This window comes from Rhinolophus hipposideros (genome assembly GCF_964194185.1).
Source record: "Rhinolophus hipposideros genome assembly, chromosome: 23".
Taxonomy (NCBI): domain Eukaryota; kingdom Metazoa; phylum Chordata; class Mammalia; order Chiroptera; family Rhinolophidae; genus Rhinolophus; species Rhinolophus hipposideros.
Window position 1 is genome coordinate 45,190,817 of NC_138069.1, and position 25,480 is coordinate 45,216,296.

At 55.2% G+C, this 25,480-nt stretch overlaps 3 protein-coding genes across 30 annotated transcripts in view; 1 reads left to right on the forward strand and 2 right to left on the reverse strand.

Moving 5' to 3' along the window:
• ADAP1 (ArfGAP with dual PH domains 1) overlaps nt 1-2,859 on the forward strand; it is a 48,276-nt gene extending 45,417 nt beyond the window's left edge. For 3 of the 4 annotated variants that reach the window (XM_081034782.1, XM_081034783.1, XM_081034781.1), the window contains 5 exons: nt 374-457; nt 694-756; nt 1,284-1,355; nt 1,559-1,787; nt 1,868-2,859. In XM_081034782.1, coding sequence (XP_080890908.1) covers nt 374-457; nt 694-756; nt 1,284-1,355; nt 1,559-1,787; nt 1,868-1,896 — 477 coding nt within the window. In that variant the 3' untranslated portion in view covers nt 1,897-2,859. The remainder of the gene's footprint in view (nt 1-373; nt 458-693; nt 757-1,283; nt 1,356-1,558; nt 1,788-1,867) is intronic. The other variant, XM_081034780.1, reaches the window with a different exon arrangement.
• Nucleotides 2,860-3,715: 856 nt separating this feature from the next.
• GET4 (guided entry of tail-anchored proteins factor 4) lies at nt 3,716-22,043 on the reverse strand. 4 transcript variants are annotated; one of them, XM_081034784.1, is made up of 9 exons: nt 21,753-22,043; nt 11,852-11,930; nt 11,409-11,490; nt 10,860-11,009; nt 10,333-10,471; nt 9,029-9,169; nt 8,826-8,901; nt 8,641-8,713; nt 3,716-4,528 (listed from the first exon to the last, which is right to left on the reverse strand). In XM_081034784.1, the coding sequence occupies exons 1-9, from the start codon at nt 21,911-21,913 to the stop codon at nt 4,443-4,445; spliced, it is 987 nt and encodes a 328-aa protein (XP_080890910.1). In that variant the 5' UTR covers nt 21,914-22,043; the 3' UTR covers nt 3,716-4,442. The 4 variants fall into 4 exon arrangements, with proteins under 4 accessions (XP_080890910.1, XP_080890912.1, XP_080890911.1 ...); XM_081034786.1 differs by lacking the exon at nt 21,753-22,043 and adding an exon at nt 19,312-20,917; XM_081034785.1 differs by lacking the exon at nt 21,753-22,043 and adding an exon at nt 19,881-20,099.
• Nucleotides 22,044-22,680: 637 nt separating this feature from the next.
• SUN1 (Sad1 and UNC84 domain containing 1) overlaps nt 22,681-25,480 on the reverse strand; it is a 47,459-nt gene continuing 44,659 nt past the window's right edge. For all 22 annotated transcript variants that reach the window (XM_081034806.1, XM_081034796.1, XM_081034790.1 and 19 more), the window contains 2 exons: nt 24,735-24,827; nt 22,681-24,353 (listed from right to left, as the gene is read on the reverse strand). In XM_081034806.1, coding sequence (XP_080890932.1) covers nt 24,240-24,353; nt 24,735-24,827 — 207 coding nt within the window. In that variant the 3' untranslated portion in view covers nt 22,681-24,239. The remainder of the gene's footprint in view (nt 24,354-24,734; nt 24,828-25,480) is intronic.

Consider the following 25,480-nt stretch of genomic DNA (forward strand, 5'->3'; position numbering starts at 1 on the left):
GAGCCTTCTTCTCGGCAAGAAAACGTGAGGGCAGAAAAAGAGCCCTGACCGAGCCCGCCTACTGCTCCAAGCAGCGTCAGGGGCGGTTGGGGGGGGAAGGCTTGTGTGTCACCCCCGCCTGCTGTCCCCTGCCCTGCCCTAACTACGTGGTCTCCGCCCAGGGCACCTCAGGGGGCCTGTGCCCGCCCTCGTGCCTGACACCCCAAGAACCCTCACCCCAGCATGGGTGCACAGTGGGGGCAGCCGGAGTGGGCGGTACAGCCCACCCTTGACCCTGCTGGGCAGTCTGAGCTCTGGGGCGGGGGTGGTTTGAAGGAGTGGGGGCCCTGCCCCACCCCTGCCCACGCCCTCCCGACCCTTCCCCGCCCCCCAGGAGATGGTGCACTGGTTCAATGCGCTCCGCGCCGCCCGCTTCCACTACCTGCAAGTGGCCTTCCCGGGAGCCAGCGACACTGACGTGAGTGGCTACTGCTGCCGGTGGTGCCCCTGGGGTGGGCTGGGGGCTCGCCCAGGGCCCACAGGGATCCCAGGGGCCCCTGCCACTGACGCCTGAGGCCCCCTGAGGTGACCACAGCCATCCTTCATCCGGGGGCATTTTAGCTTAGCTGCAGGGGGAGGGGGAGCGGAGCTGGGGTGCGTGGGGCATGGCGAGGGCAGGGTCAGGCCTGGAGCTGAGCCCATTTTCCACCCCAGCTGGTGCCGAAGCTGACCAGGAACTACCTGAAGGAAGGCTACATGGAGAAAACGGGGCCCAAGGTGCGTCTGACTGCTGCCCTGGCCTTGGTCATCTAGGGCCAGGCGGGGCCAGGGTGGCCGTGGAGGCTGGAAGTGCGGGTGACACTGCCAGGCAAAGCCTTAGCTTGCCTGAGTGTCTCTAGCGGGTCATCTTGGCATGGACGGCTGTGGCTCCCAGGTGTTTTACAAGGACCGTGGGGGTCTGGGCTCCGCCCCGCCCTCTGGTCACGTACCTGTGACCTTGCTCAGCCGCAGTCGGCAGCTCCCTGTCCCAGGACCCAGGTGGCCCCACACTGCGGACCCCGCCTAGAGCCCATGGGGAGGGATGGGACAGTCCAGCGAGGAGCTGGTGCCGAGGGCAGTGGAGGCCCGGAGGTGGGGGACCAGGCCAGTGACCGCTGGTGCATCACGAGCCCCAGAAGGCATGGAAGGGAAGGGATGAGTGGCTGGACGAATGGGTGGCCCTGCCCTCGTGCTGGTCAGCTGTGGTCAGGGGACAGGGCCCTGCGTCAGGCCAACCAGCTGGTCACTGGCACACTGACCCACAGCAAACGGAAGGCTTCCGGAAGCGCTGGTTCACCATGGACGACAGGCGGCTCATGTACTTCAAAGACCCCCTGGTAAGGGGGGGCTGCTGCCCCGATCAGCTGGGGCTCCATGCAGGGTGGATGGGGTTCCCGGGGTCCTGGGCCTGTGCCCTCTGAGCACAGCTGGGTCTGGACAGCCAGCTGCCCGGAAGGAACAGACTCCAGACCCTCAGGGCCCCAGGCCCAGGTGGGAGACTCGAGGGGCTGGCCCTCAGCTCAGCCTGCCCCGCCCGCAGGACGCCTTTGCCCGAGGGGAGGTCTTCATCGGGAGCAGGGAGAGCGGCTACACGGTGCTGGACAGGCTCCCGCCGTCCACCCAGGGCCACCATTGGCCACACGGCATCACCATCGTCACGCCGGAGCGCAGGTTCCTGCTGGCCTGTGAGACGGAGTCGGAGCAGCGGGCATGGCTGGACGCTTTCCGGAAGGTGGTGGACAGGCCCATGCTGCCCCAGGAGTACGCAGGTAAGGGCCGGCGGGGCTGGTTGGGGGACAGCCAGCACCCGTGTGGCCGTGCCAAGGGTGGACGCCTGTCCCTTTTCCAGTGGAAGCCCACTTCAAGCATAAACCCTAACCTGGTGACAGTCCTGGAGGCGCAAGGCGGCGGTGGCTGGACCGTGGGGGCCTGTGGACGGCGGGAGCGGCTCCTGGCCCCTGGCCTGATGGTAGCCCTGGACACAGCCAGGTGGCGCCTGAGCTTAGCCACTGGGACCTTTTCTCTGGCACCTCACTGTGGGCCAGCCCGGCCTGGCCTCTGACCCGGTCCTGCTGCTGCCCCCAGGACACCTCGGCCCCACCTCACGCCCTGTCCACTGGACCACACTCTCCCTCTGAGGGCCTGGTCTGCGGCTCAGGGCAGCCTGACGCCCCTCACTCCTGTGCCCTGCCACCCACCCGAGTGGACCACCACCCCAACCAGGGGCTGGGCCATGGGGACAGTGGACGGCCTGCATGCCTCCCATCCTGCCCCACCTCCATGGCCCCTCACACCCCTCGCATCCCTTCAACAAGTATTTATTGAGCAAAGGCTGTGTGTGGTCGTGGGGTCCTGGGGGCTGGAGTGGAGGACCCAGCCCTGTCCCTCAAGAAGCTGTGTGGAGTGCACCATAGGCCTGGGGCACCTGGCTTGGGTGGGGTAACTGGAGGGTCAGTGTGTGCCTCTGCCCACTCACGGCTCGGTGCTGACTGGTGACCCCCCCAACCTGACCTGACCTTGCCGTCTCTGGTCCCGTGGAGCATAGAGGCCTGCGCCCAGCTCACTTGCACTGCACTCCGTGTGCTGCTGGCCTACCAGCACTTTCAGCCACCACGATTCCTCCCAGGTGTCCTGCTTCTGCTCTGGGGGAGCAGGGGATGTCTGTGACCGTGTGTGGGGGGGTTACCTGCTGGGTCATCCGGGCTGCCTGGACAAGACATGGCCCCCAGGGGAGCCCTGGACCAGCCCTTGAGAGGACCAGGAGGGTCCCCGAGGGACAACCAGGGCTGGCCTGCCACCGGCACAGCTGTGTGACATTGGGAATAAAGTGGGGCTCTGGTGTGGCTTTGTTGGTGTTGGAGGCTGGGGGGGAGGGCTCTGGGTCCCAAGAGGGCCTGCCCACTGACCTCACACACAAGCCAGGAAGTGGGGGACACACCCAGGGGCAGGTGGGGGATGGGCCGCCCTTCCCCAAGCGCCCACCTCCCTCTTCACCTGAGAATGGTGCCACCAGCTCAGACTGGTTGTACCCTGGATTGAGGGACCCTGGCATCCTTGTTAGCTGTGTCCCTTCTGAGCTGAGCTAAAGCTGCCAGGGCAGGGCCCCCAAGACGGCTGGGCTGGGGGTGCAGACAGCCGCAGGGCGGCACCCACCCAGGGGCCCTGCCGGTTGGCCCCTCCCGCAGAGTCCGGGTCACTGCTCCAGCTGTGCTGGACGCCAAGGTCCCTACCACTGACCCGTCTTCTAGATAAGGAGACTCAAGCCCGAGACTGGGACACTCACCCTGGGTCAGCAAAACCCCAGCAGTGTGCCGGCCGGCCCCCCACGCACCCCACCCCTATCTTCCAGACCCTTCCCGACCCTAGAGGCGCCGGCACCTGCTTGGCGTGTGCGTCTCGTGTCACGTATGCCTGCCTGTGTCGAGTGCACGCACGCGTGTGCTACCCAGGAAACTGACATTTTAAAAAGAAAGGAGAACGGAGTTATGATTGGCAGGAAAGATTTCCCAAACCAGATGGGACACTCACCCCACAGGCTGATCACTGTGCTGAGCACGCACGTCCGCGTGGAGGGGCCACTCCCAGCGCCGCCCTCCAACACCTCGGTCATCATGCCCGGTCCCCTGGCTGGGGCTCACAAGGCCCTTCGTACGGCCCCGGCCCCAGGAGCTCACGCAGAAAGGACCACTGTGCAAAACCCAGTATAAAGGATTTATTTAAACTTAACAATTAACACAAACCTTCCTTTAAACTCCATTTTTACAGTAAACAGAATTGCATACTTCACTCCTTCCCATGCATGATCACTGTATTAATCTACAACTTATTTTAATTGTGAAAAAATAAAGTGTGTCCCCTTTTGTAAGTATCCTGGGAACTTCTGACGTAGCATCAGTGAGATGGGGCAGAGGAGCTCGTTCCTGGACTGGTTATTTGGTGAAAACCTACGTCAGGTCAGAGGGTCTCACCCAGTGAAATAAATATTGCATCACGAAGGTGTGCAGCCCTGCAGCTCCCTTTGCAAGACACCACTGCACATGCCGTGCGCGCGGCAACAGGCGTGGCTCCCGGGATTTGGCACGGGGTGGCGCCCAGGCACTGTCCAGGACATGGGGGCGGGGCCACCGCAGGACCTCTATGTGGGTTTGGCCTGAGGGAAGCCACTCCCCACACCATCTGGGACTAGCCTGCAAGCCCACGGCCCCCCCCAAAGCAAACCAGAGACAGAGGACTGGGAAAGGGTGCTGGCACGAGCCTGTGCTTTATTGTGGGTCGAGCTGAGGCGCACGGCAGGGCCACGCGGCCGGTGCGCACAAACACGCCAACTGAGCACGGCAGCCTCAGGACCCGCAGCCGGTCCAGGCCCGTGAGCAGCCCGCCTGCCGCGCCCCAGGGCGTCTTCATGCAGGTCCAGGCGGGCGGCGTCAGTCGAGCTCAATGGGGCTGCTGTCATCCTGGCTGTCCTCACCCTCCTGCTCCGAGGAGCCCATCAGGCTGCTGAGAAGGTTCCCTGGAGGCAAACACGCGTCAGGGGCCACCGCAGCCAGCAGCTCCCCGCCCCACGGACACGCTTGAGTCCCAGGAGCCCCACAGCGGCAGTCTCCCCAAAGGAACCCCAGGAGGGTACAAAGGCACAGCCAGGGAGTTCACGGCGGGTCCTGACGGTGGGGAAAGGCTCAAGGTGCCCCTCAGAGGGAACACGGCACAGCCACCCAGAGAAGTCAGAGAGCTACCACTGGGACGATGTCACCAAAGACCAGAGGGGGGCTACGGAGCACACGCGTGTGAACTCAACGTCACAGGAACTCACACGCACCAGTTTCAAGGGCCATCCTCTGGGTGCTGTCACCACTGACACCTTTCCTTTCGACTATCCTAGTTTTTATCCAAAGAGCAACCATAATGTCAACACAAAATCCAAGTTTAAAAGCCCCTTAAGCCACAGAGATCAGGAACACGCGGGGACCGTTGTGCAGGTAGAAACCCTGTTCTGCCCACACACACATGGGGAGGGCAGCACTCAGCTTGAGGGAAAGTCACGAGACTTGGAGTGATGCTGGGAGACCCCACCATGCTGGGAGACTCCCCCTCCGCCGGGGGAGCTGGGGACAAGCGCAGGGCGGCTGGTGGGGCGCTGACAGCTACGTGGACAAGCCAACACCCAGGCTGTGTTTAAGACGCACAGCCTTTGGTCTCAGACAAGAAGGCCTTTCCACTGGGTGCCATCGGGATTCTGGTGCAGGCGGAACTGACTGCAGCAGCAACCTGTTCTAAGCTCTGTGGGACCAGCCCCACCGGGGGTGTCACCTGGAGCAGCCCAGTGGCAGCGCCAGAAAGCACGAGGGGTAGTCAGTGCACAGCACGGTGCTGTGGCTCTGCAAAGTTAACTCCAGAAGGAAGCTGAGACCTGCACCCTGCCTGGCCCTGCGAGGAGGAGGCTGGGGGACAGCAGGAGGGGGCCAGGGCACTGCCTGAGAACTATGACTTACCTATTCGTAACAAAACCTAACAGTCAGGATTATAAAAACCGCCTTTCAGTGAAGGGTTGGCCTGGGCCCTGCCCCGTGGAGGGTACCCTTTCCTGTCAGAACCCTACAGACAGCCCACGAGGTGGGGCAGGATGTGGGGAGAGGACCTGGCCTCCAACACCCACCAGGACTAAATCACAAAGAAACACCACAATCTGAACAGATGTAGTGAGTACAGAGGCTGACTCAGCAATCAAAAATCTCCCAACAAAGAAAGGCCCAGGACTAAACACTTAAAGAACTAACACCGATCCTTCTCAGACTTCTGCGTGAAACTGAAAGGAGGGAAACCCTACCTCACCTATGAGGCCAGCATAACCCTGATGATTAAAGTCGGACAAGACACTACAAGAAAAAGAAAACTACAGACCAGTATCCCTCATGAATATCAATGCAAAATCCTCAACAAAATACTAGCGACACAATTCAGCTGCATAATAAAAGGATTACACATCATAATCAAGTAGGACTTATTCCTGGAATGCAAGGATGTTTCCACATATGAAAATTAATCAATGTAACACACTACATTAACAGAATGGGGGGGAAGGGGCACCATGATAATCTCGACTGATGCACAAAGAGCACGTAACAAAATCCCACACTTTTCATAAAGCCACTCAACAAACTAGGAATAGAAGGAAACGACCACATGATAAAAGCCACATGACAAGCCCTCAGCTAACATCATACTCAGTGGTGAAACGCTGAAGCTTTCCCTCTAAGATCAGAAACAACACAAGGACACCAACTCCCACCCAGCACTGTTATCCAACACTGTACTGAAGTCCTAGCCAGAGCAGTCAGGCAAGAACAAGAAATAAAAGGCATGCAAACCGGAAGGGAGCAGTAAAGCTATCTCTATGCACAGACCTCATAGATAGAAAATCCTAAAGATCCCATTTAAAAACTGTTAGGACTAATAAATGAAGTCAGCAAAGGTGAAAGATACAAAATCAACAAGCAAAAATCAGTTGCATTTCTATACACAATGAACAAACCTGAAAAGGGATTTACAAAAACAATTCCAGTTACAATAGCATCAAAAACACGGTATTTGAGTTAACTAAGGAGGTGAAAGACTGTGCAATGAAAACTACAAAACATCGTTGAAAGACATTCAGACAACGTAAGAACATGGAAACATCCTGTGTTCATGGATTGGGAGACTTAAAAACCGTTAAAATGTCAATATTGCCTAAAGTGACCTACAGATTCAATGCAATCCCTCTCAAATCCCAACGTTTTCTGCAAAAAAAAACCTCATCCTAAAATTCATGTGGAATCTCAAAGGATACCAAATAGCTAAAACAATCTTGGAAAAGAAGAACGGAGCTAAAGGACTCATACTTCCTGATTTCAAACCTTATTATAAAGCTACAGTAATCAAAATGGTGTGTATTGGCATAAGGAGACACAGAGAGAATGGACATATAGCGGAGAAGAGAGCCCAGAAATAAACTCTCACTCATCCGGTCAAATGATATACCTATATAAAAAAATAATAACTCAAAATGTTTTAAACGTTTGAATGTAAGACTTAAAACTATAAAACTGAGAGAAGAAAATAAAGGGCAAAAATTTCACGACACTGGATTTGGCAGTGAATTCTTGGATATGACGTGAAAGGCACAGGAATCAAAAAAATAGGCAAACTGGAATTCATGAAAACTTTTAAAATTTGTGTGTCAAGAGACCCCAGCAATACAGACACTGCGGGTGGAGAAGGTGTCCGTGGGGAGCAGAGGGTATTTAGGGCAGGGAGCTGCTCCGTGACGTTGTTGTGGTTGACGTGTCACTGCACATCAGTCCCAATCCACAGACTGCGACACCCAGAGTGACCCTAACGTCACCTGTGGGCTCCATGGTAACAGTGCACCACTTGGGGGTGCTAACGGAGGCTGTATGCGTGGGGCAGGCAGCATATGGGAAATCGCTGCACCTTCCTCTCCAGTTTCTCTGAACCTAAAACTACTTTAAAAAAATAAATTCTTAGACAAAAAAAAGGCACCATACAGAACGGGAGAACATATTTGCAAATGGTATATCTGACGACGGACTAATATCCAGGATATGTAGAGAACTCCTGAAACACACCCAAGTCAAAACTAGGCAAATGACTTGAACAGATGCATAGATTCACGAATGGCCAAGGAGCCGGAACAAGGCTGCAACACCCCGAGCATCAGGGAAACGGGCATGACGACCAGAGGCCACCGCACTCCCACTGGGTGGCTGAAACCCCAGCGCCAGAAACAAGTGCCGACGAGGACGTGGAAAATGGAGCCCTGTGCACACTGGTGGGACGTGAAACGCTGCAGCTGCCGTGGGGGACAGTGTGGAGGGTCCTCAACTAATTAAACACAGAACCACCAGGTGACCCAGCGATTCCACTCCTGGGTCTGCGCCCAACAGAACCGGAAGCGGGGTCTCAGATACCTGCACCCCACGTCCACACCAGCGCTGTGCACAGGCGCCAGGAGGCGGGAGCAGCCCGGTGTCCACTGACGGGTGAATGACAGACAAATGCGGTCCAGTCACACAGTGGACGTTACTCGGCCTTACAAGGGAGGACACTGACACCTGCTACAGCGTGGACGGCCCCTGAGGACACTGTGCTGATGAAACCAGCCAGTCACAAAGGACACACTGTGTGATGCCACTGACATGAGGACCTAGGGGTCACGTTCACAGAGACAGAGAGGAGCGTGGGGGAGGGGCTGGAGGAGGGGAGAGTGTCCGTTTGGGAAGATGGAAAAGTGAAGACGGACGGCTTCACAACAAAGTGACGGCTGCTCAACACGAATCTGCTTAATGCCCCTGAACTGGATACTTAAAATGGTACAAACGGCAAACTTTACGTTGTGTGTGTTTGACCATAGTAAAAAATGCAAAAGAAAGCAAGCCCTCGCCTCCTTTCTGTGGCCAGTGAGAGGGGGCCTAGGATGGTGACGCACTGGGCATTGACAGGGCTGCTGGGCATTGCTTGGGGGAGGGACTCGGGCGGATAGAGGTGGGGGCCTGGCACATACAGGATACCCCGCCCCTGCCCTGTGCGGCCCAGCCTGGCAGCGCCACCCTCTCCCGGCCTTACCGAGCAAGCCTCCGTAGGAAGAAGTCTGCTTGGGCGGCACGCCGAAGAACAGCTGTCCTATCCTGTCCAGGTACTGAAAGAGAACGGGCGTGAGCCACGCTGAGGCGGGCGCCCTGGGCACCGGCCTGCTCTGCCACCCGCCACCGCCCTCCACCAAGCATTTCCCTTGGTTCCGCCAGACTCACCTCGTTGTACATGGGGTCCCGCCGCAGGGACGGCTGGTACTGCTCACACAGCACCGTGAACACTGTCAGCTTGCCCCTGGAACGACACCGCGGGGCCCTCAGTTCTCAGCGGCCCCCAAGCAGGCCAGACAGGAACCCCACACCCTACACTCCCCCATCACACCTACTCACACCCCTATATACACACACACACACAAACTCACCCATCTACAGCCAACAGTAGAAACCAGATAAAGTTGAGCAGTGGCTGAACGAAGGGAGGGCCGTTCTCGATAGACGGGTGCTTCTGTGTGTATGTTGTGAAGACCACTGACGCACTGCTTTTGTTTTTCAAACAGAGAAACCTGCAGATAAGAACACCCTAGTAAGCGGGTACAGAAAGCCAGTGGTCTGCAGCCGGCACACATGTGAACCTGTGCCATGCTGGCAGGCTGCGTGCCCGCCGGTACTGCAGGCGGGGGATACACGGATTCCCTGCAGGCCCAGTGAGCAGGGCAGGCCTGCAGTGTCACCCCTGAGAGGGGAGGACAATTAAGCTTGGCAAGGTGACATGGCCAAGGCCACCAGGTGTGAAATGGTGGGGTTCTCCGCACACTTGCCGCACACGTCAGGCATCTCCTGTGCAAGCAGCCAGCCCAGGGGCCAGCGGTGTGAGGCCCCACAATGCTGTCCTGCTCGCAGCTGGACCTGGCCGAGGAGTGGGCCGTGGCCGTGACATTTTAAGGCACAGAGAGACACCCATGAGAAAGAGGCCGGCCAAGCCAGCCCAGAGCCAATGTCTGTGTCACATGCCACAGCCAGGGGCACAGAGTTCCTTTTTAGTGTCGGAGCTCAAAGCTGAGGTGCTGGGAGACAACAGGTGTCTGCAACCCACCGCCTGGCACCTGTCCCAGCACCCGGCCACCACATGAAAGTGTGTCTGTGGAAGGAAATAAACTTCTCCTGGCTGAGAAGGGGGGTCCCCTGTGGGAGGGGCACAGGCTGAAGCCTGGGCTCACTGCACAGCCCCTGCTGTATGTCTCGGTATTTTCAAGATAAACTGTTGGAAAGAGAACACAGCACCAGGAGGCCTCAGGGAACAGACCCAGGGCCCAGTGGGAATGAAACACTAGTGGCAGCGCCCACGTCAGTGAAATGTTCAGATGCAGAAAACATGTGGAAAGCCAAGCACAGCTCCAACACTGCTAAAAACCTAGTAAATCCATGACTCCTACAAAAAAATAGATGCCTGGCACTACAAACCCCCACACAGAAGTGGCAGATAATGAGGGGAAACAAGACAAAATACCAATGGCAACAGAGGGACGCTGACGTGACGCTGCTCAACTGGAACCTCCCAGGGGCCTCGGCCTCGGCTGCAGGGGCCACAAGGGCAGGCTGTGCAGGCCGTGTGCGCGACCTGAGCGACCCCCTCGGTCTATCCTCCCACGTGTCTCGGCCAGCAGACCGGGGCCCCGGGACCCGGGGAGCCCGAGCCAGGACCGACAGGGCGACGCGGGGCACCTACTGCAGGACGGCCTGGGCCACGAACATGTCCACCTCGCTGCGAAAGCCCCTGGCGGTGGAGTACTCCACCAGCATGTTGGCGCAGCCCTCTCCATCCGCGGAGTGCAGGAAGTGGTACCGGGACTCACAATAGTTCTGCTCTGCGAGGGGACAGGAGCCTGTGAAGACGCGGGCCGTGACCCCCGTCGCATCTCGCCCCCTCAGGTCCCAAGTCCAGTGAGACAGCTCCCGGGGCTGCTTACGCAGCCTGACTGGCTGCCCGGTGTTCCCACCTCAACCTCTGTGTCAGCTGAGCCCCGAGAAATGGCTGGTGGGGGCCCCTGACCTGCACGGACAGAGAAGGGAGGGGCCGGGCCACCCCCGTCCCCTCCCCTCCCTGTCCTGCCCCCACTGCCACACGTGCTTCTTCTGGGTGCAAGGTGACTTAATCAAGAGGGGACCAAATGACGAAGCTGACATTTACACTCAGGCCGACAGAGCAAACCCCACACTCACCCCGGGCCCGGGAGTGCAGCGTGGCAGGCCTACCTTTCCACAGGGTCAGGGCCAGCAGCTGGTGCAGCCGGGGGTGGCCCAGCTTCCCCGAGCCTCCACTGGACCACTTCAGAGCTCTGGACACAAAAGCCACTCGCTCTGGAGAGTTTGGGTCCATCAAGCCAAACAGTTTAGCCAGGTTTTCTAAAAACAATACAAACAGACCCAAAGGGACATGCTACAACTTCAGTTCTTCATGGTGTATCTGAAAACACTTAAATAAAAAGAGTTATTTCACTTCAAAAGAAAGCTGAGAAGCAACTGCTGATGTCCCTGTGTCCCCGTGAGGCCAGTGCTGTCCAGGGCCACCCCGCTGACCTCGGCTGCAGAGCAGGCAGCCACGGCACTGACCACAGTAGGACCCTCCTCGGACTTGGCAGCTGGGGGCTCACAAGAAGGGCTTCCCCAAATGCACGCTCACCAAAGGGGTGGGCAGCAAACAGCTGTGTGACACAACAGCATGGTGACTCCCGTGGGGGGGGGGGAGGTCGCTCCGTGAGAGACCAGCCCTGAAACTGTCCCGAGTGTGGGACAAAGCCTCACCCAGCAGCTCATCGGCCACACCCACGTCCGCCTTCTCCAGTGACTCCAGCACCAGCATGGACAGGTCCGCAGCACTGTTTTGCTGCAGATGTGGAAACAGACAAGATGACACAGTTACCGACAGCGCTCTGCACTCAGGACACACAGCAAACCGGCCGGGCCGCTCTGGCTCCAGGCGGACGTTCACCACAGACCAACGTAGGGAAACTATTCTGAGCACCAAGGTCACCAGCAGTGCAGCCCAAGTGACACTTCTGGCCCGGGCCTGCAGAGCCCCCAGCCACAGACAGTGCCGGAGGCCCCAGGACTCGAGGCCACCCTCCCAGCTGGAGTGGCCAGCGTGCAGGCCAGCCCAAGGTCACTCACCAGGCCTCTCCCTGGACACTCTGGTTGCCAGCCCCAGGCCCCAAGCAGGAGACCCCAGGGACACACCCGCGGCTCACCTGGGCATGGCTGAAGAACAGCAAAGCTCCTGAGCACATGAGCTCCCGAGCCTCCACATGCTTGCTCTGTGACATGTACCTGCAAGAGGGGGCAGGGGTCAGGCCCAGCTCCCCACGAAATGACACGACACTGTGCTCCCTGGGCTAATGGACCCTCTCAGGGACTCCATGGAGCCCGGCAGCTACGGCGTGGCAGGCCGCACGCAGCAGACACTGTAAAAACCTCTACAGCACACAGTGACACACACACACACACACACACACACACACACGCGCGCGCGCCTTCGCCAACAATGGTGCCACGTTGGGACATCCCCTGACCCAGCTCCCCTGGCCTGCATGGAGTCCCTGCTGTCAGCGACTCGGGCCTTGGGACCAGCAGACCCGTGCCCACTGCAGCAGCATCCTAACCGGCCAGGGGCCAAAAGCAGTGACTCCCTGGAGCAGCAGAAGGCCTGGTGGAGGCTGGGGGCGACTCCCACCTTTATGTGCAGGCCCTGCATGGAGGCAGGGTGACCAAAGGTCAGAACTGCACGCTGGGGACAAGGGACAGCAGGAGCTCCAGGATGGAGTCTCACTGGGGCACAATATCCACTGTGACTGCACTGACTCTTACACCCCTCCACCCCTCACTTCCCATGGGAGGCAGAGGCCTGGGGGAGCACCGTCACCCCTCTGTCCTGCACCACTCTCCCACTCGGAATGCTTTTCTTACAAAGCACAGGAGCAGGGACAGGGGCACAGAGCAGCCAGAGCCTGGCAGGTAAGAGCACGGGACAGGAAGGACAGTGTCCATCTAGGGGAGCAGAGCTAGGCCTGAGACACAGTGCCAGCAGGTGGGGACAGCTCCCCAAAGACTTGCTCAGGGCTACTGCAGGCTCGGGAGCTGCCCAGGACACTTAACTCACACTTAACTCACGGCCACACAGTGACCTCAGTGACCGTCAGAAAGGGTCACTACTGTGAATGGCACACGTGCCTCGGGCCAGAACGCCTCCTGCTGGGGCCAGACTGACTGGTCAGGCAGGAATGCCAAAGGCTGGCTGTTCCACTCACCACACCCAGGTCTTTTCCTCAAAAAGGCTCTGCAGCCACGCCCCCAAACACAGGCCCATTGCAGCCCGCAGCAGGGGACCCGGCTGGCTGGACACAGCCCCCCAACAGGAGGGCCTATACGCCGCATGTGGGGTGGGACGGGGAGAAGAACCTGTTCCCTACCAAAGACACGCATCAGCCCACGGCTGCACAGAGAGGCTGCTCGTGCTCACTCACGCGCCCCCACACCCACCAGGCCACCCTACGAGCCATCCTGTGCAAGCGGCCTGCACACAGCCTGGCGCCGCCGGTGTTCCTGACAAGCTCGCAGGTCACAGGCCCTGCGCTGCCGCCTGCAGGGACGCACCCAGGCCTGCAGGCACTTATCCTAAGTGATCATCACAGCAGCTGTCTCGGCTCATGCCGGACAGCACACTAGACGCTTCCAGCCGAGTGAGCAATGGCAACCTCTTGGAAAAGCAGACGAAGGGAAGAGAAGTCCCCAGGGACATAAAGCAGCCGTGGGGTAAAGGAGCCGCTCAGAGCACGGCGCCCGGGCGGGCGGGGAGGCAGCCCCACTGAGCCCACACAGATCAAGAAAAGCTGGAAAAACACAAAGCAGTGACAGGCAGCTGCGAAGAAAACCACGTGCTCCTTTTTGCACTGCGAAGTCTGGAGCGGATGGGATTTGGTTTCTGGGTGACGGGCCAGAGCTGCCGCGCCAGGGCCCCCGCACCCCCGAGCCGCCGCCGCCCGCCCGGGGCGCCCGTCTGCGCACGTCCTCGCCGCTCTGCGCGTCCTGCCACACGGGCACGAGGCGGAGGAAGGCTGCTGGGTCACCTGTACGCCAGCAGGCCGGCCCCGCTCCGAGGCTGCAGGGGGACACCAGGCGGCGGCGGCCGGCACCCAGGACCCAGCTGGCCCGCTGGCCGTGCAGTCACAGCCCACCACAGGGGTGGGCCCCGAGGGCCCGGCGCCCCCACACAGCGGGGACACCCACCACCCGTCACCCGGGCGCCCCACGCCCACGCCCACGCGCAGCTCGCGGGGGACACACACCGGAGCGCCCCCACTGGAGGACAGAGGCATGCGGCCCACCCGCCCGCCGCTGACCCGGGCACCCACGGCACCCACGGCACCCACGGCACCTACGCTACAAAGGGCCACCGCGTCCCACGAGCCGGCGTGTCCAGCCCAGCCGCAGCATCAACAACCCAGGCAACACGGGGGCACAGAGCGAAATGGCAACTCTTCAGAACCCGACTCAGTCACGGAGGACAGAGCCCTGGATGACAGCGAATTCAAAACAGCAGCCAGGAAGACACTCAGAGACACGAGACACCTCAGAAGGGTGCTCGGGAGCTCCGCAATAGCACTAGAGAGCACAAGGAGTACCCTCCCTCAGAGAGACTGCAACCATCCAAAGAACCAAACAGAAATTCTGCAGCTGAACAACTCAGTACATGAGGTGAACGCCTTAGACAGTACGGGCGATAGAGCAGGTCACAGACAGACAGGCCAGCGAGCTCCGAGGCAGAATGCAGAGATGATGCCAGTGGAAGAGGAGAACTAAGTTTTTTAAAAAAGAAACAATTCTATGAGAACTGTCTGACTTCATCAGAAAGGGAGACATAGGATACTGGGCATCGCAGAAGGAGAAGAGACAGAAAAAGGAACAGAGGGCCTAGTCAAAGAAATCAGCAATGAGAATTTCCCAAACCTAGGGGAGAAGCTAGAAATTCGAGTACAAGAAGCTAAGAGAACAACTTATTATCTCGACGCAAACACGCATTATTTTAAAACTGTCAAAACTTAATGACAGAGTTCTGAAGGCTGCCATGGAAAAAAGAGCCATTTACACAGGAGCCCCACGAGGCTGTCATCAGATTTCTCCGCAGCAACCTGACAGGCCAGCACGGAGTGGAATGACATATTCAAAACACTGACAGGCAGAAACAACCACCCAAAAATACTCTATCCAACAGCTATCCTTCAGATATGAAGGGGAAATAAAGGCTTTCCCAGACAAACAAAAGCTGGGGGAATTTACCACCACAACACCTCCATTATAAGAAACGTTTAAAAGAGTTCGTCACCTGAAACAAAAAGACACAATTATACAAAACTTTAAGTAAGGTGACAGACAGGCAGCAGGAGAAAATTACAACTTTGATTTAGAATAGTTTGTTAAACAATTACTGCAGAAAGGTTAAAGGGGAAAAAGTAATAAAAATAACTATGACTGCTTTAACTTTTTAAAAAATGCACTACCTAAAAGGAATAATTTGTGACAAAAAAAAAAAAAACATAAAAAGGGAGGAGAAAATGAACAGAACTTGTATAACCAAAAGAAGATAAGATGCTATCAGAAGAAAAAGAACTCTTTTATCTATGAAACATGTTATATAAACCTCATAGTAACTACAAAACAAATATCCAGAGCTGAGACATGAAACATTTAAAAAAAGAGGAAACGGAAAAACATCACAGAAAACTACCAACCTAAAATAGCAGACAGAAACATGAGGGAAAAGAGAGATACAGAGCAATCAGAAAACAAAAGATAAAATGGCTGTACTAAGTCCTCCTTTATCAATAATCACCCTAAAAGCGGACTGCACTCACCAATCAAAAGGCACGGGGTGCTGGGTTCATTAAAACACAAGACCCACCTACATCCCTGCCTTCAGGAGCCTCCGCTCAGCTGAAGACAAACACAGGCTCGGAGTCAAGGCGTAGAAGCTGATACTCCGAGCAAATGGCATCCAGAAGAACGTGTGTGCAGCCGTACTTGTATCAGACGGAACAGATGTCAAGACAAAATAGGTAACAAAAGACAGATGGGACACTGTATGAGAAAGGGACAATCCATCAAGAAGTAACATACAGTAATATATATGCACCCAACATAAGAGCACCAAAATACCTAATTCAAGTATTAACATACATAGAGACAGAAGTAGGAGACTTTAAGATCCCACCTACACCAATGGACAGATCACCCAGAAAGTCAGTAAGAAAACATCGGCCTTAAGTGACACATTACACCAAATAGACTTAACAGATACTTACAGAACTTTCCATCCAAAAGCGACAAAATACACATTCTTCTCACATGCACAGGGAACATTCTCAAAGACAGACCATGTGTTGGGAGACAAACAAGTCTCAATAAATTTAAGAAGGCTGAAATAATATCAAGCATCTTTTCCAACCACAACGATATGAAATTAGAAATCAACTAAAAGAAGAAAGCTGGAAATATCACAAATATGTGGAGATTAAACATACTACAGAACAACTATTGAGTCAGTAAAAGAAAAAAACAAAAGATACACAGAGACAAATGAAAATAAGACACACCAAAAAGGTACCAAGAGGGAAGTTTATAGCAATACAAGCCTACCTCGAGAATAAGAAAATCTCAAATATACAATCTAACGTTACATCTTAGGGAACTAGAGAAAGAACAAATAAAGCCCTAAGTTAGTAGAAGGAAGGAAATAATAAAAATCAGAGTGGAAGTAAATGAAAGAGACTAAAAAGACAATAGAAAGGATTAATGAAATGAAGAGCTGGTTCTTTGCAAAGACAAACAAAACTGACAAATCTTTAGCTAGACTCACTAAGGAAAAAAGAGAGGACTCAAAAAAAAATCAGAAATGAAAGAGAAGTTATAATGAATACCAAGAAATACAAAGGATCATGAAAGACTACTATGAAAGGCTATATGACACCAAACTGGACAACGCAGAAGAAATGGACAAATTCTTAGAATCATAAAACCTTCCTAGACTGAATCACAAAAAAATAGAAAACCTGAATACACCAATCACCAGTAAGAATACTGAAAAAGTAATCAAAAACCTCCCAAGAAACAAAAGTCCAGGACCAGATGGCTTCAAGAGTGCATCCACCAAAGATTTAATACTGATCCTTCTCAATCTCTTTCAAAAAACTGAAAAGGGAATGCTTCCTAATTCATTTTATGAGGCCAGCATTACCCTGATGCCAGAAAGAAGCCAAGACAACACACACACCAAATTTCAGGCCCAGATCTCTGATGCAAAAATCTTTAACCTAATACTAACAAATCGAATATAACACTAAAAGGATCATACAACACAATCAAGTGGGACTTATCCCAGGGGGAGGCAAAGATGGTTCACCACATGCAAATCAATCAATGTGACTCGCCACATTAACGTATGAAGGATGAAAATCATACGAGCATCACCATGGATACAGAAAAAGCATTTCACAAAATCCAACATCCATTTATGATAAAAACTCTCAAGCAAGTGGGTTTGGGGAAACGTACCTCAGCATAACAAAGGCTGTATGTATATGACAAACCCTCAGCTAACATCATACTCAATGGTGGAAAGCTAAAAGCCTTTCCTCTAAGATCAGGAACAAGATAGGTATGCCCCCATCACCACTGTTATTCAACATAGAGTTGGAAGTTCTAGCCAGAGCAGTCAGGCAAGAAAAGGAAATAAAAGGCATCCAAATTAGGAATGAAGAAATAAAACTATCATTATTTGCAAATGGCATGATTCTGTATATAGAAAACCCTAAAGACTCCACCAAGGAACTACTGGAAATAATAAACATACAATAAAGTTGCAGGGTACAAAATCAATGTGCAAAAATCAGTTGTTTCTATGCACTAAAATGAACTGTCAAAAAGAGCAATGAAGAAAACCATCCCATTTACAATCGCAACAACAACAACAAAAAAAGAGTAAAATTCCTAGGAATAAATTGAACCAAGGAGGTGGGAAAAACCTGTACACTGAAAACTACAAGACTTGTTGAAAGAAAGTGAAGAAGACACAAAGAAATGGACGGATATCCAGTGTTCATGGATTTGAAGAATTAATATTGTTAAAATATCCACACTACCCAAAGCACTCTATAGATTCAATACAATCTCTATTAAAATACCAATGACATTTTTCACAGAACTGGAACAAATCACCCTAAAATTTGTATGGAACCACAAAAGATCCCAAATAGCCAAAGCAATCTTGAGGAAACAAAGAACCAAGCCTGAGGTATCACACTCCTGACTTTGAACTATACTATAAAACTACAACAATGAAAACAGCATGGTATTGGCAGAAAAACACACATGAATCAATAGAACAGAATAGAGAGCCTAGAAAGAAACCCACTTATAGATAGGTAACTAATTCTCAACAAAGGAGTCAAGAACATACAATGGAAAAAGGACAGTCTATTCAGTAAATGTTGTTGATAAAACTGGACAGCCACCTTCAAAAGAATGAAACTAGACTGACACCACACACAAAAATTAACTCAACATGGAAAGAAAGCATACAAGAAAACACAGGCTTGAAGCTCCTTGACATTGGGCTCAGTGGTGTTTTCGTAAATTTGACTCCAACAGCACAGGAAACAAGAATAGACAAGTGGGACTCCATCAAACTGAAATGTTTTTGCAGAGCAAAGGAACCCGTCAACAAACAAAAAGGCAACCAACCAAATGGGAGAAGATATTTGCAAGTGATACTTCTGAAAAGGGTAGATATGGAAAAAGTATAAAGAACACATACAATTCAACAACAAAAAAACCCCACCGAGTTAAAAAATGGGCAGAAGTTCTGCATAGGCATTTCCCCAAAGAAGACACAGAGATGGACAACAAGCACATGAATATATGCTCAGCATCACTGGGAAATGCAAATAAAACCACAGTGAGATGTCACCTCATACTTGTCAGAATGGCCATCATCAAAAAGACAAAAGTGTTGGCAAGGACATGGGAAAAAAGGAGCCCTCGTGCACTATTGGTGGGATTGCAAATTGGTGCAGCCTCAATGGAAAACAGTACAGAGGTTCCTCAAAAAATTGAAAATAGAACCATATGACCCAGCAATTCCACTCCTGGGTTATTCGAGAAAATCCAAAACACTAATTCAAAAAGATATCAGCACCCCCATGTTCACTGCAGCATTCCTCACAATAGCGAAGACATGGAAGCAGCCGGGGTGTCCATCAATAGACGACTAGATAAAGAAGAGGTGGTACATTTACACAATGGAGTATTGCTCGGCCACAAAAAGAATGAAATCTTGCCATTTGTGACAACATGGATGGAGCTAGAGGGTATTATGCTCAGTGAAACAGGTCAGAGCAAAACAAATACCGTATGATCTCACTGATCTGTGGAATATACAAATAAAATGAACAAAACAAAAGTACACTCACAGATACAGAGAACAGAATGTGGTCACCACAGCAGAAGTGGGTCAGGGGTGAAGTGGGTGCGTAAAGGGGGCCAAATGTGAGGTGACGGAAGGGGGCTGGATTTGGGGTGGTAAGCTCGCTATAGAGTGCACAGATGTCAGATTATAATATACACCTGGAATTTATACATCATAATTAACCACTGTCACCTCAATAAATTTGATTTTTAAAAATTGTGTGTAACAAATGAAGAAAGACAGAGGTACGTCAAAAGTCTCAGTGATAACCAACACCTCACGAAGGCTCGGCGACGCTGGGCTCAGTCACCCCAGAACAAGGCATGCTCCTTTAGGAGAAGGTCACCAGACCCACAGGCTTGCAGAGAATACGTGTCTTAAGTCTTTCTTTCAAAACATCTTCCTTTGACTTAAGAGGCTAACAAGGTTGGGGCCACAATGCACCATGAGCACAGATCTCAGAAAGACCCCGAGAGCAGGAAGACTGGATTTCAGTGAAGTCAGGGCTGGCCAGTCAAGGGGAAGAGGGTGGCCCTGGGCCACCCTGCAAAGCAGTCACAAAAGCGGGGTGTGTGTGTGACTGAATAGATTACTAATAACCCAACAGGCCTGGAAATGGATTCCATCCTTGTCCTGGCGGAGAAAGAAAGGTCGAAGAGACAAGGTGATGGCCCACTGCCTCCAGCACCACCGAAGGGACAGAGCCACACTGCTGCTCAGCCTCCCGGGGAGGCAGCGACCGCCCACCCCGTGGGACGCACAGCCCACACGTCTCCAGTCTGTGCCCAATTTCTTCTGCCTCGTCCTCCTCCAGCCGCTGTGGGAGTGAAGGGAAAACAAGCTGTGGTCCAGCCATAGGACTACCAGGCAGCAATGAAAATGGATGGGTTCACACATGGATGAGTCTCGAAAGAACTATTCCAAGTGAATTCAAAATATCAGGTAAAAAGAGGGTATGCCCTGGGAGTCCACCGTTATTAGTTCTAGAGGTGCACGGGTGCCAGTGGTCATAAAGGCAGATGAGAGTACTTCTGGAGGGGATGCGTCTTTTCAATCTTGATTGGTGCTGGTTTCATGGGTGCACAGACATGTTAAAACTCATCAAACTGTACTTTCACGTAAGTACTTAAACCTAAGTATACGTATACAGTTACTTGTGGAAAGACATTAAAAACTTCGTGCAATTTGGTGAATTTGACTTCTCCAGGAGCTACACAGCGTGGAGGATTCTGACCGTGGACTGCCCCGCGGAGCGCGACAACTCCCAGCTGTTTCATGAGGCCTCCTGGCCGCCACGACAGCCACCGCTGACTCGGTCCACTGCGTTCCCCGAGCAGGCCGCCGGCAGGTCTTTGCAGGAGCACCCCGAGTGACCCCGAGGGAGAAGCGGCTCAGAGAGGTTCAACAAGGAGTGCTGGGGCGTAGGTCCCAGGCCACGGGCCGAGGTGGAATGGGAATCCAGGCCAAGGCTGGGCGGGTCGAGAGCCCGCGTGTTCATCGGCACGAAACGCACGCGGGGCCGAGACGCGCCGCTCTGAAGCTAAGCAGCGGCCGCGCGGCTCGCACACGCAGGACGCCGTGTCTGCTTCGGGACTCCTCCCGGGGGCGGACGTTTCTGCTCAAGTCCCCAGGAACAGCAGCAGCCGGCCGAGGCCTGGCCACCGCGGCGCCCGCCGGCACGCGCGTGTCGGGGCTCCACGCCCGCCCACAGCTCCGGCTGGCTGCTCGGCGGTCCATCGGGCAGGGCCGCCCGGTCCTCGCGGCCACGACGGGCCCAGGCACCACACGCACGGCGTCCACTACGGACACAAACTGGTAAACTCCGAGCGAGCCACGAAGGAGCGCCTGGACGAGCCACGGAGGAAACCGTCACGGCGAGGCGCGCGCGGGCTGCGCCCCCGGCTGAGGAGGACGAGGCGCGTCCGCCGCTCACCCGCACGCGCGCCCGGCTCCGGGGACGGCGTGTCCCCCGAGCGCCCCGGGCTCGCAGACGCCGTGCGGCGCCGGGAAAGTCTCCGCGCAGAAGCGCGGCGGCCCGCGCGTGGCCCGCCGACGCCCCAGGCCGCGAGGGCACGCGTTCCGCCCGCGCGCCGCGTGCGGGGCCCACGCGCGGGGAGCGAAGCCGGCCGCGGGCACCCGGCGCGTTTCCGCGGCGCCGCAGCCACACGTGGCCGAGACACCGGGCCACGAAGCAGCGCGTCAGCCCCGGGCGCCGTGCGGGGGCGCAAGGGCCGCGGGACGACACCAGGTCGGCACCCTCACGCGCAGCGCCCGACTCCGAGTGGGAGGCACCGGGAGACGCGCGTGGGGGTTCCAGGCCGGACGCGGACGGGGCGCCGGCCCGGCCAACGGGACGCGGCCACCGGGGTCCGGCCACGGGGTCAGCCGTGGGCCGCTCAGGGGCAGGGCGGGCGCGGAGCCCAGGCCGGGCCGGGCCGGGGTCGGCCGAAGTCCGCAGCCCCCGCCCAGCGCCTCCGGGCCGCCGCTCCGACCGCCTCGGCGACGGGCAGCGGCGCCGGCCAACGGGGACGCGGGGCGGCGCGGCGCGGCCAATGGGAAGCGGCCGGGGGCGGGGCGCCGCGCTGGGCGGCCGGGCGGAAAGCCCTGGCAGGCGTCGGCCGGGCGCAGGCTACCTGAAGAAGAGGGTCCGGTACATCTGGTGCGCCTCGTAATAGTCGCCCTTCTCCACGCTGGCGCGCAGCTTGCCCTCCACGCGCTGGACGCCGCCGCGGTTGCGGGCGCCGTTCCGGGCGCTCTCCTGCTCGGCCATCGCCGCCGCCGCCGCCGCCGCCATCGGGCCGGCGCTCCGCGCAGGGCTGACGCTGTCGCAGGCGCGGTCGGTCGGCAGCGCCTCGCGGCTTCCGTCCCGGCGGCCGCCCGACGTCCTCTACGGTGGCCCGCGAGGAGTCGCGCGCAGTTGGGGCGGTGCGTCGGCGGGCGGCCACGTGACCGCGGGGCTGGGCTGCACGGGGAGACCACGTGACTGCGGGAGGTTTCGGCCGGCTGCCGACCACGTGACCTCGAGCGAACCCTGGGACCGGGAGGCCACGTGACCGCGGCGAGCGCGCTGACGTCACAATGGCGGCGGCACGTGAGGGCGGAGCGCCGCGCCGCGAGGGCGTCCGGGAGGCTCGCCCGCAGGGTAAGAGCTGCCGTTGACACGTTTCACGGCGGGAAGATGCGCTGTTTTAACCATTTCTGTGGCGTGAGCGCGCGGGCCGCCGGGTGATGAGCAGCAGGTGCCGAGCAGGCCGGGCCCGGAGCCGCCGGCCGGTGGGAGGAGCGCGGTGGCGGAGCCGCGTGCCCGGTGGCCACGGAGCGCGAGCGCGCGTCTGCCCCGGGCGGGGGCGTTGCCGTTTCTCCTCGTCCGGCCCGCGGGCCGGGCCGCCTTCCCTGCGGAGCGGGCGCCGGGAAGGCGAGGGGTCGGGGCGAAGCCGGGGGCTCCGGGGGCCCCGGGGCAGGAGGAGCGCGCAGCCCCGGGGCCCTGCGCCCCAGCCCGCGGGCAGAAACGGCAGGCGGACGGAAGCAACACACCGGTTACCACTCGTCTGAAATGGCACGTGCAGTTTAAAAAGTAAAACTCTTTATTTAAACATTTCAATAGCATCTTATCAATTTGGTGGCAGCAAAAGAAGCACTACCAAAGACAAATATCTTGAAAAGCATTTACAAAAATACATTGCACAAAGTCCTATCTTGCATCTTTAAAAATAAATTAATATTCAAAATATTTCCACCCCAACTCCCAGATTGTTTTCTATAGGAAACTTTGATTTATACATTTATCCTGTAACGTATGAAACGTCTGTGTGCATTTTATCCAACTGAACTGCATAGGCGTTAGCTCCAATTCTAGAGTGAAAAACAGGCATGTAGTTCCGGTGTGTTTGAGGACTGTTGTGCAACATACATAAAACTCTTCGGAAAAGCCGTCAGCGCCATCGTCTGTCTTTGTCTGAAAATACAACCTTCACGGTACACCAAGAAGCTGTCTCAACCCAATAAAACTTAAATAATTTTAAGGTAAAACATCCATAACACTTTCAGTGCCTTGTGGATATCGCATGTATAAAGGCTGCTCGGTAAAAGTCTCAATATTAAATATTAATTATAACCGAAATGAGTGTCACAGGAATTGAGTGCCAGTGGCCGGCAGTGGCCCTGCAGGCGAGTGCCAACCAGAGCCCGCAGGACGTCCTGTTTGGGGGATGTGGCCTCGCTGCCGTCTCCTGAGGCTATCAGTGGGGTGACAACATAGTGTCTGAGAGACCTGGAGCACGTTAGTGCTTGCGTTTCAGCAAAATCCAAAGGAAAACCTGAAAACGCCCAAAAGACTGGATTTCTTGGTTCCTATTTGTAGTGAGAGATGAAAACGCCAAGGTGATTCCCAACGGGATGAGCCTAGTGGAGACCTGAGAACTCGATATGCCGCTTTCAATGCAGACCGTCCCCTTTCCAATCAACCCACTTCAACTTACAACACAATGAAACTTGCCCATGTTCCTGAAAGGAAATGATCACGCTGAGTCCGGACTTTGAAAATCTTTCGAAGAAGTAGAACAAATTAGCAGCAGAAAAACCCATTTTAGTGTGTCCCCACCTGGTGACTTCCAATAACTGCCAGTGCTGGGTAAAGGAAAAGCCCCACCCTAAAGGAAAGAGTTCAGTACTCTAAAGTTTGGTGACACAGTTTTTCCCTGAAAGAAATGTGTGCTGAACTGAAAAGAAAAAACACATCTGCCCTCAAAAGTCCTTTAAAGAGGCCACTGAAAGCGTCAAGAACACTTCAAACCTTGTAACTTCATTTGCTTTGTCCCTGATGTCAAGAAAATACAAAGAGCTTTATGTTTAAACACAAACCCCCCAAACAAAGTAGGTGTCTTTGAACCATACATTCAGGTGCATTTCCAAGACCGCCGCTGCTCAGGGACCTCCGTACATGCAGTACTCCCCGCCAGGGTCAGCGCTCCCCGCTTCCTGCCCCAGTCCTGCTGCTGGCACCTGGTGACAATTATTTACAGACAACGTGATGCCGACACTCCCTCAGCCCCTCGGGAAGGATCCAGTGTTTCGGGCTGTCCCAGTATATACAAAATGTACAAGAATGGTGTGGCCCATCTTTACTTGATGGGCTCTCCGTGCACTCTGAACCGATAGAGACACGTGTATTCAGGATGGCCCCAGTTAGAAAAGATGCGAAGTTCCACTATTTGAAATGCTTGTTCAGGTCTTTTCTGAAATCGAAGGGGAGAAAAAAATCACTTAAATATACGAACACCCTCCAAGCCCAATCCCTTCCTCAACTATGATACTTGCAAGTAAATAGCCAAGTTGGAATTTAAATTTTTCCACATGCACTGAGTCACCTGTCAGGGCACAAAGCTCATGACAAGCCACAGACAAGCCTTCAGTTTTAGTACGTGACATATTCATGGGGAGCAAAAGACATACTACCAAGGCTTATCCAGGGCAAGAGCTAGGAGCTCAGGTTCACTTTTCTCACAGGCTGACCCTCAGGTACTTTGGGCAGGTGTGTTAATGTCAGCCGGTCCCACTGGCACCAGGCAGGCAGGGGACTCGGGGCCGGAGGTCAGCGTGACCGCGCAGGGGCTCACCAGCATGTGGAACATCTGGAGGGATTCCCCTTCCTGGTCATAGGTGAACTGTCCCAGCAGCTGCCCTTCCTCCTCATACTCACTTTCCAGGCCCTGAAAGCAAAACCACACGGTCACTGAGCAGCGGGGGCGATGGCATGAGGGGACAAGGACCGCCTCCCTTGGACCTGACAGGAGAAGTGACACCTCTGTAGCACGCAGAGGCCTTCCCTGAGGGTTGCTGGGGCTGCGCACTTCACTCCAGGCTCCGCACGAGTCCCAGCCACCAGGGGGCAGGCACTGTCCCTCCCGAGCTGAGATGCAGGAAAGCTCGCAAGTGCCGAGAAGTGAGTGGCCTACAGACCAGGAGGGCAGTGCTGAGCAGTGGGGTGATGCTTTGGGGGAGAGAAGGAGGTCCAGGGGGAGCTGGGGGGCTGCCCGGCGGCGTGAGCGAGCTTGCCACCACTGAGCTCGCACAGGAAGACTATGAAGGTTAGGAGCTGTGTGTCGCTCACGTACAACCACGGAGGGAGGAGGCGACTTCACTCCCCTGTGCTAGGTCTGTGGGAACCCGGCATCTTGCATGTCCTTTGCTGCCACTTCTCCAGCAACATTCGCTCCCAGCGAGTCTCTGTGTCACTGGGCATGCTCACGATATTTCCAACTTTTTCATTACTGTGACATTTGTCATGGGGCCTATGACCAGTGATCTCTGATGTCACTATATCATAACAGTTTTGGGGCACAACAAACAGTGCCCACAGAGG

Bases quoted from the DNA above. Each gene is read 5' to 3' on its own strand.
- GET4 (XM_081034784.1), bottom strand. From the start codon at position 21,913: ATGGCGGCGGCGGCGGCGGCGGCGATGGCCGAGCAGGAGAGCGCCCGG. The intron at 11,491-11,851 runs GTGAGCCGCGGG...CCACATCTGCAG, and splicing joins TGTTCTTCAGCCATGCCCAG to CAAAACAGTGCTGCGGACCT. The intron at 10,472-10,859 runs GTAGGCCTGCCA...GTCCCCTCGCAG, and splicing joins GGCCCTGACCCTGTGGAAAG to AGCAGAACTATTGTGAGTCC.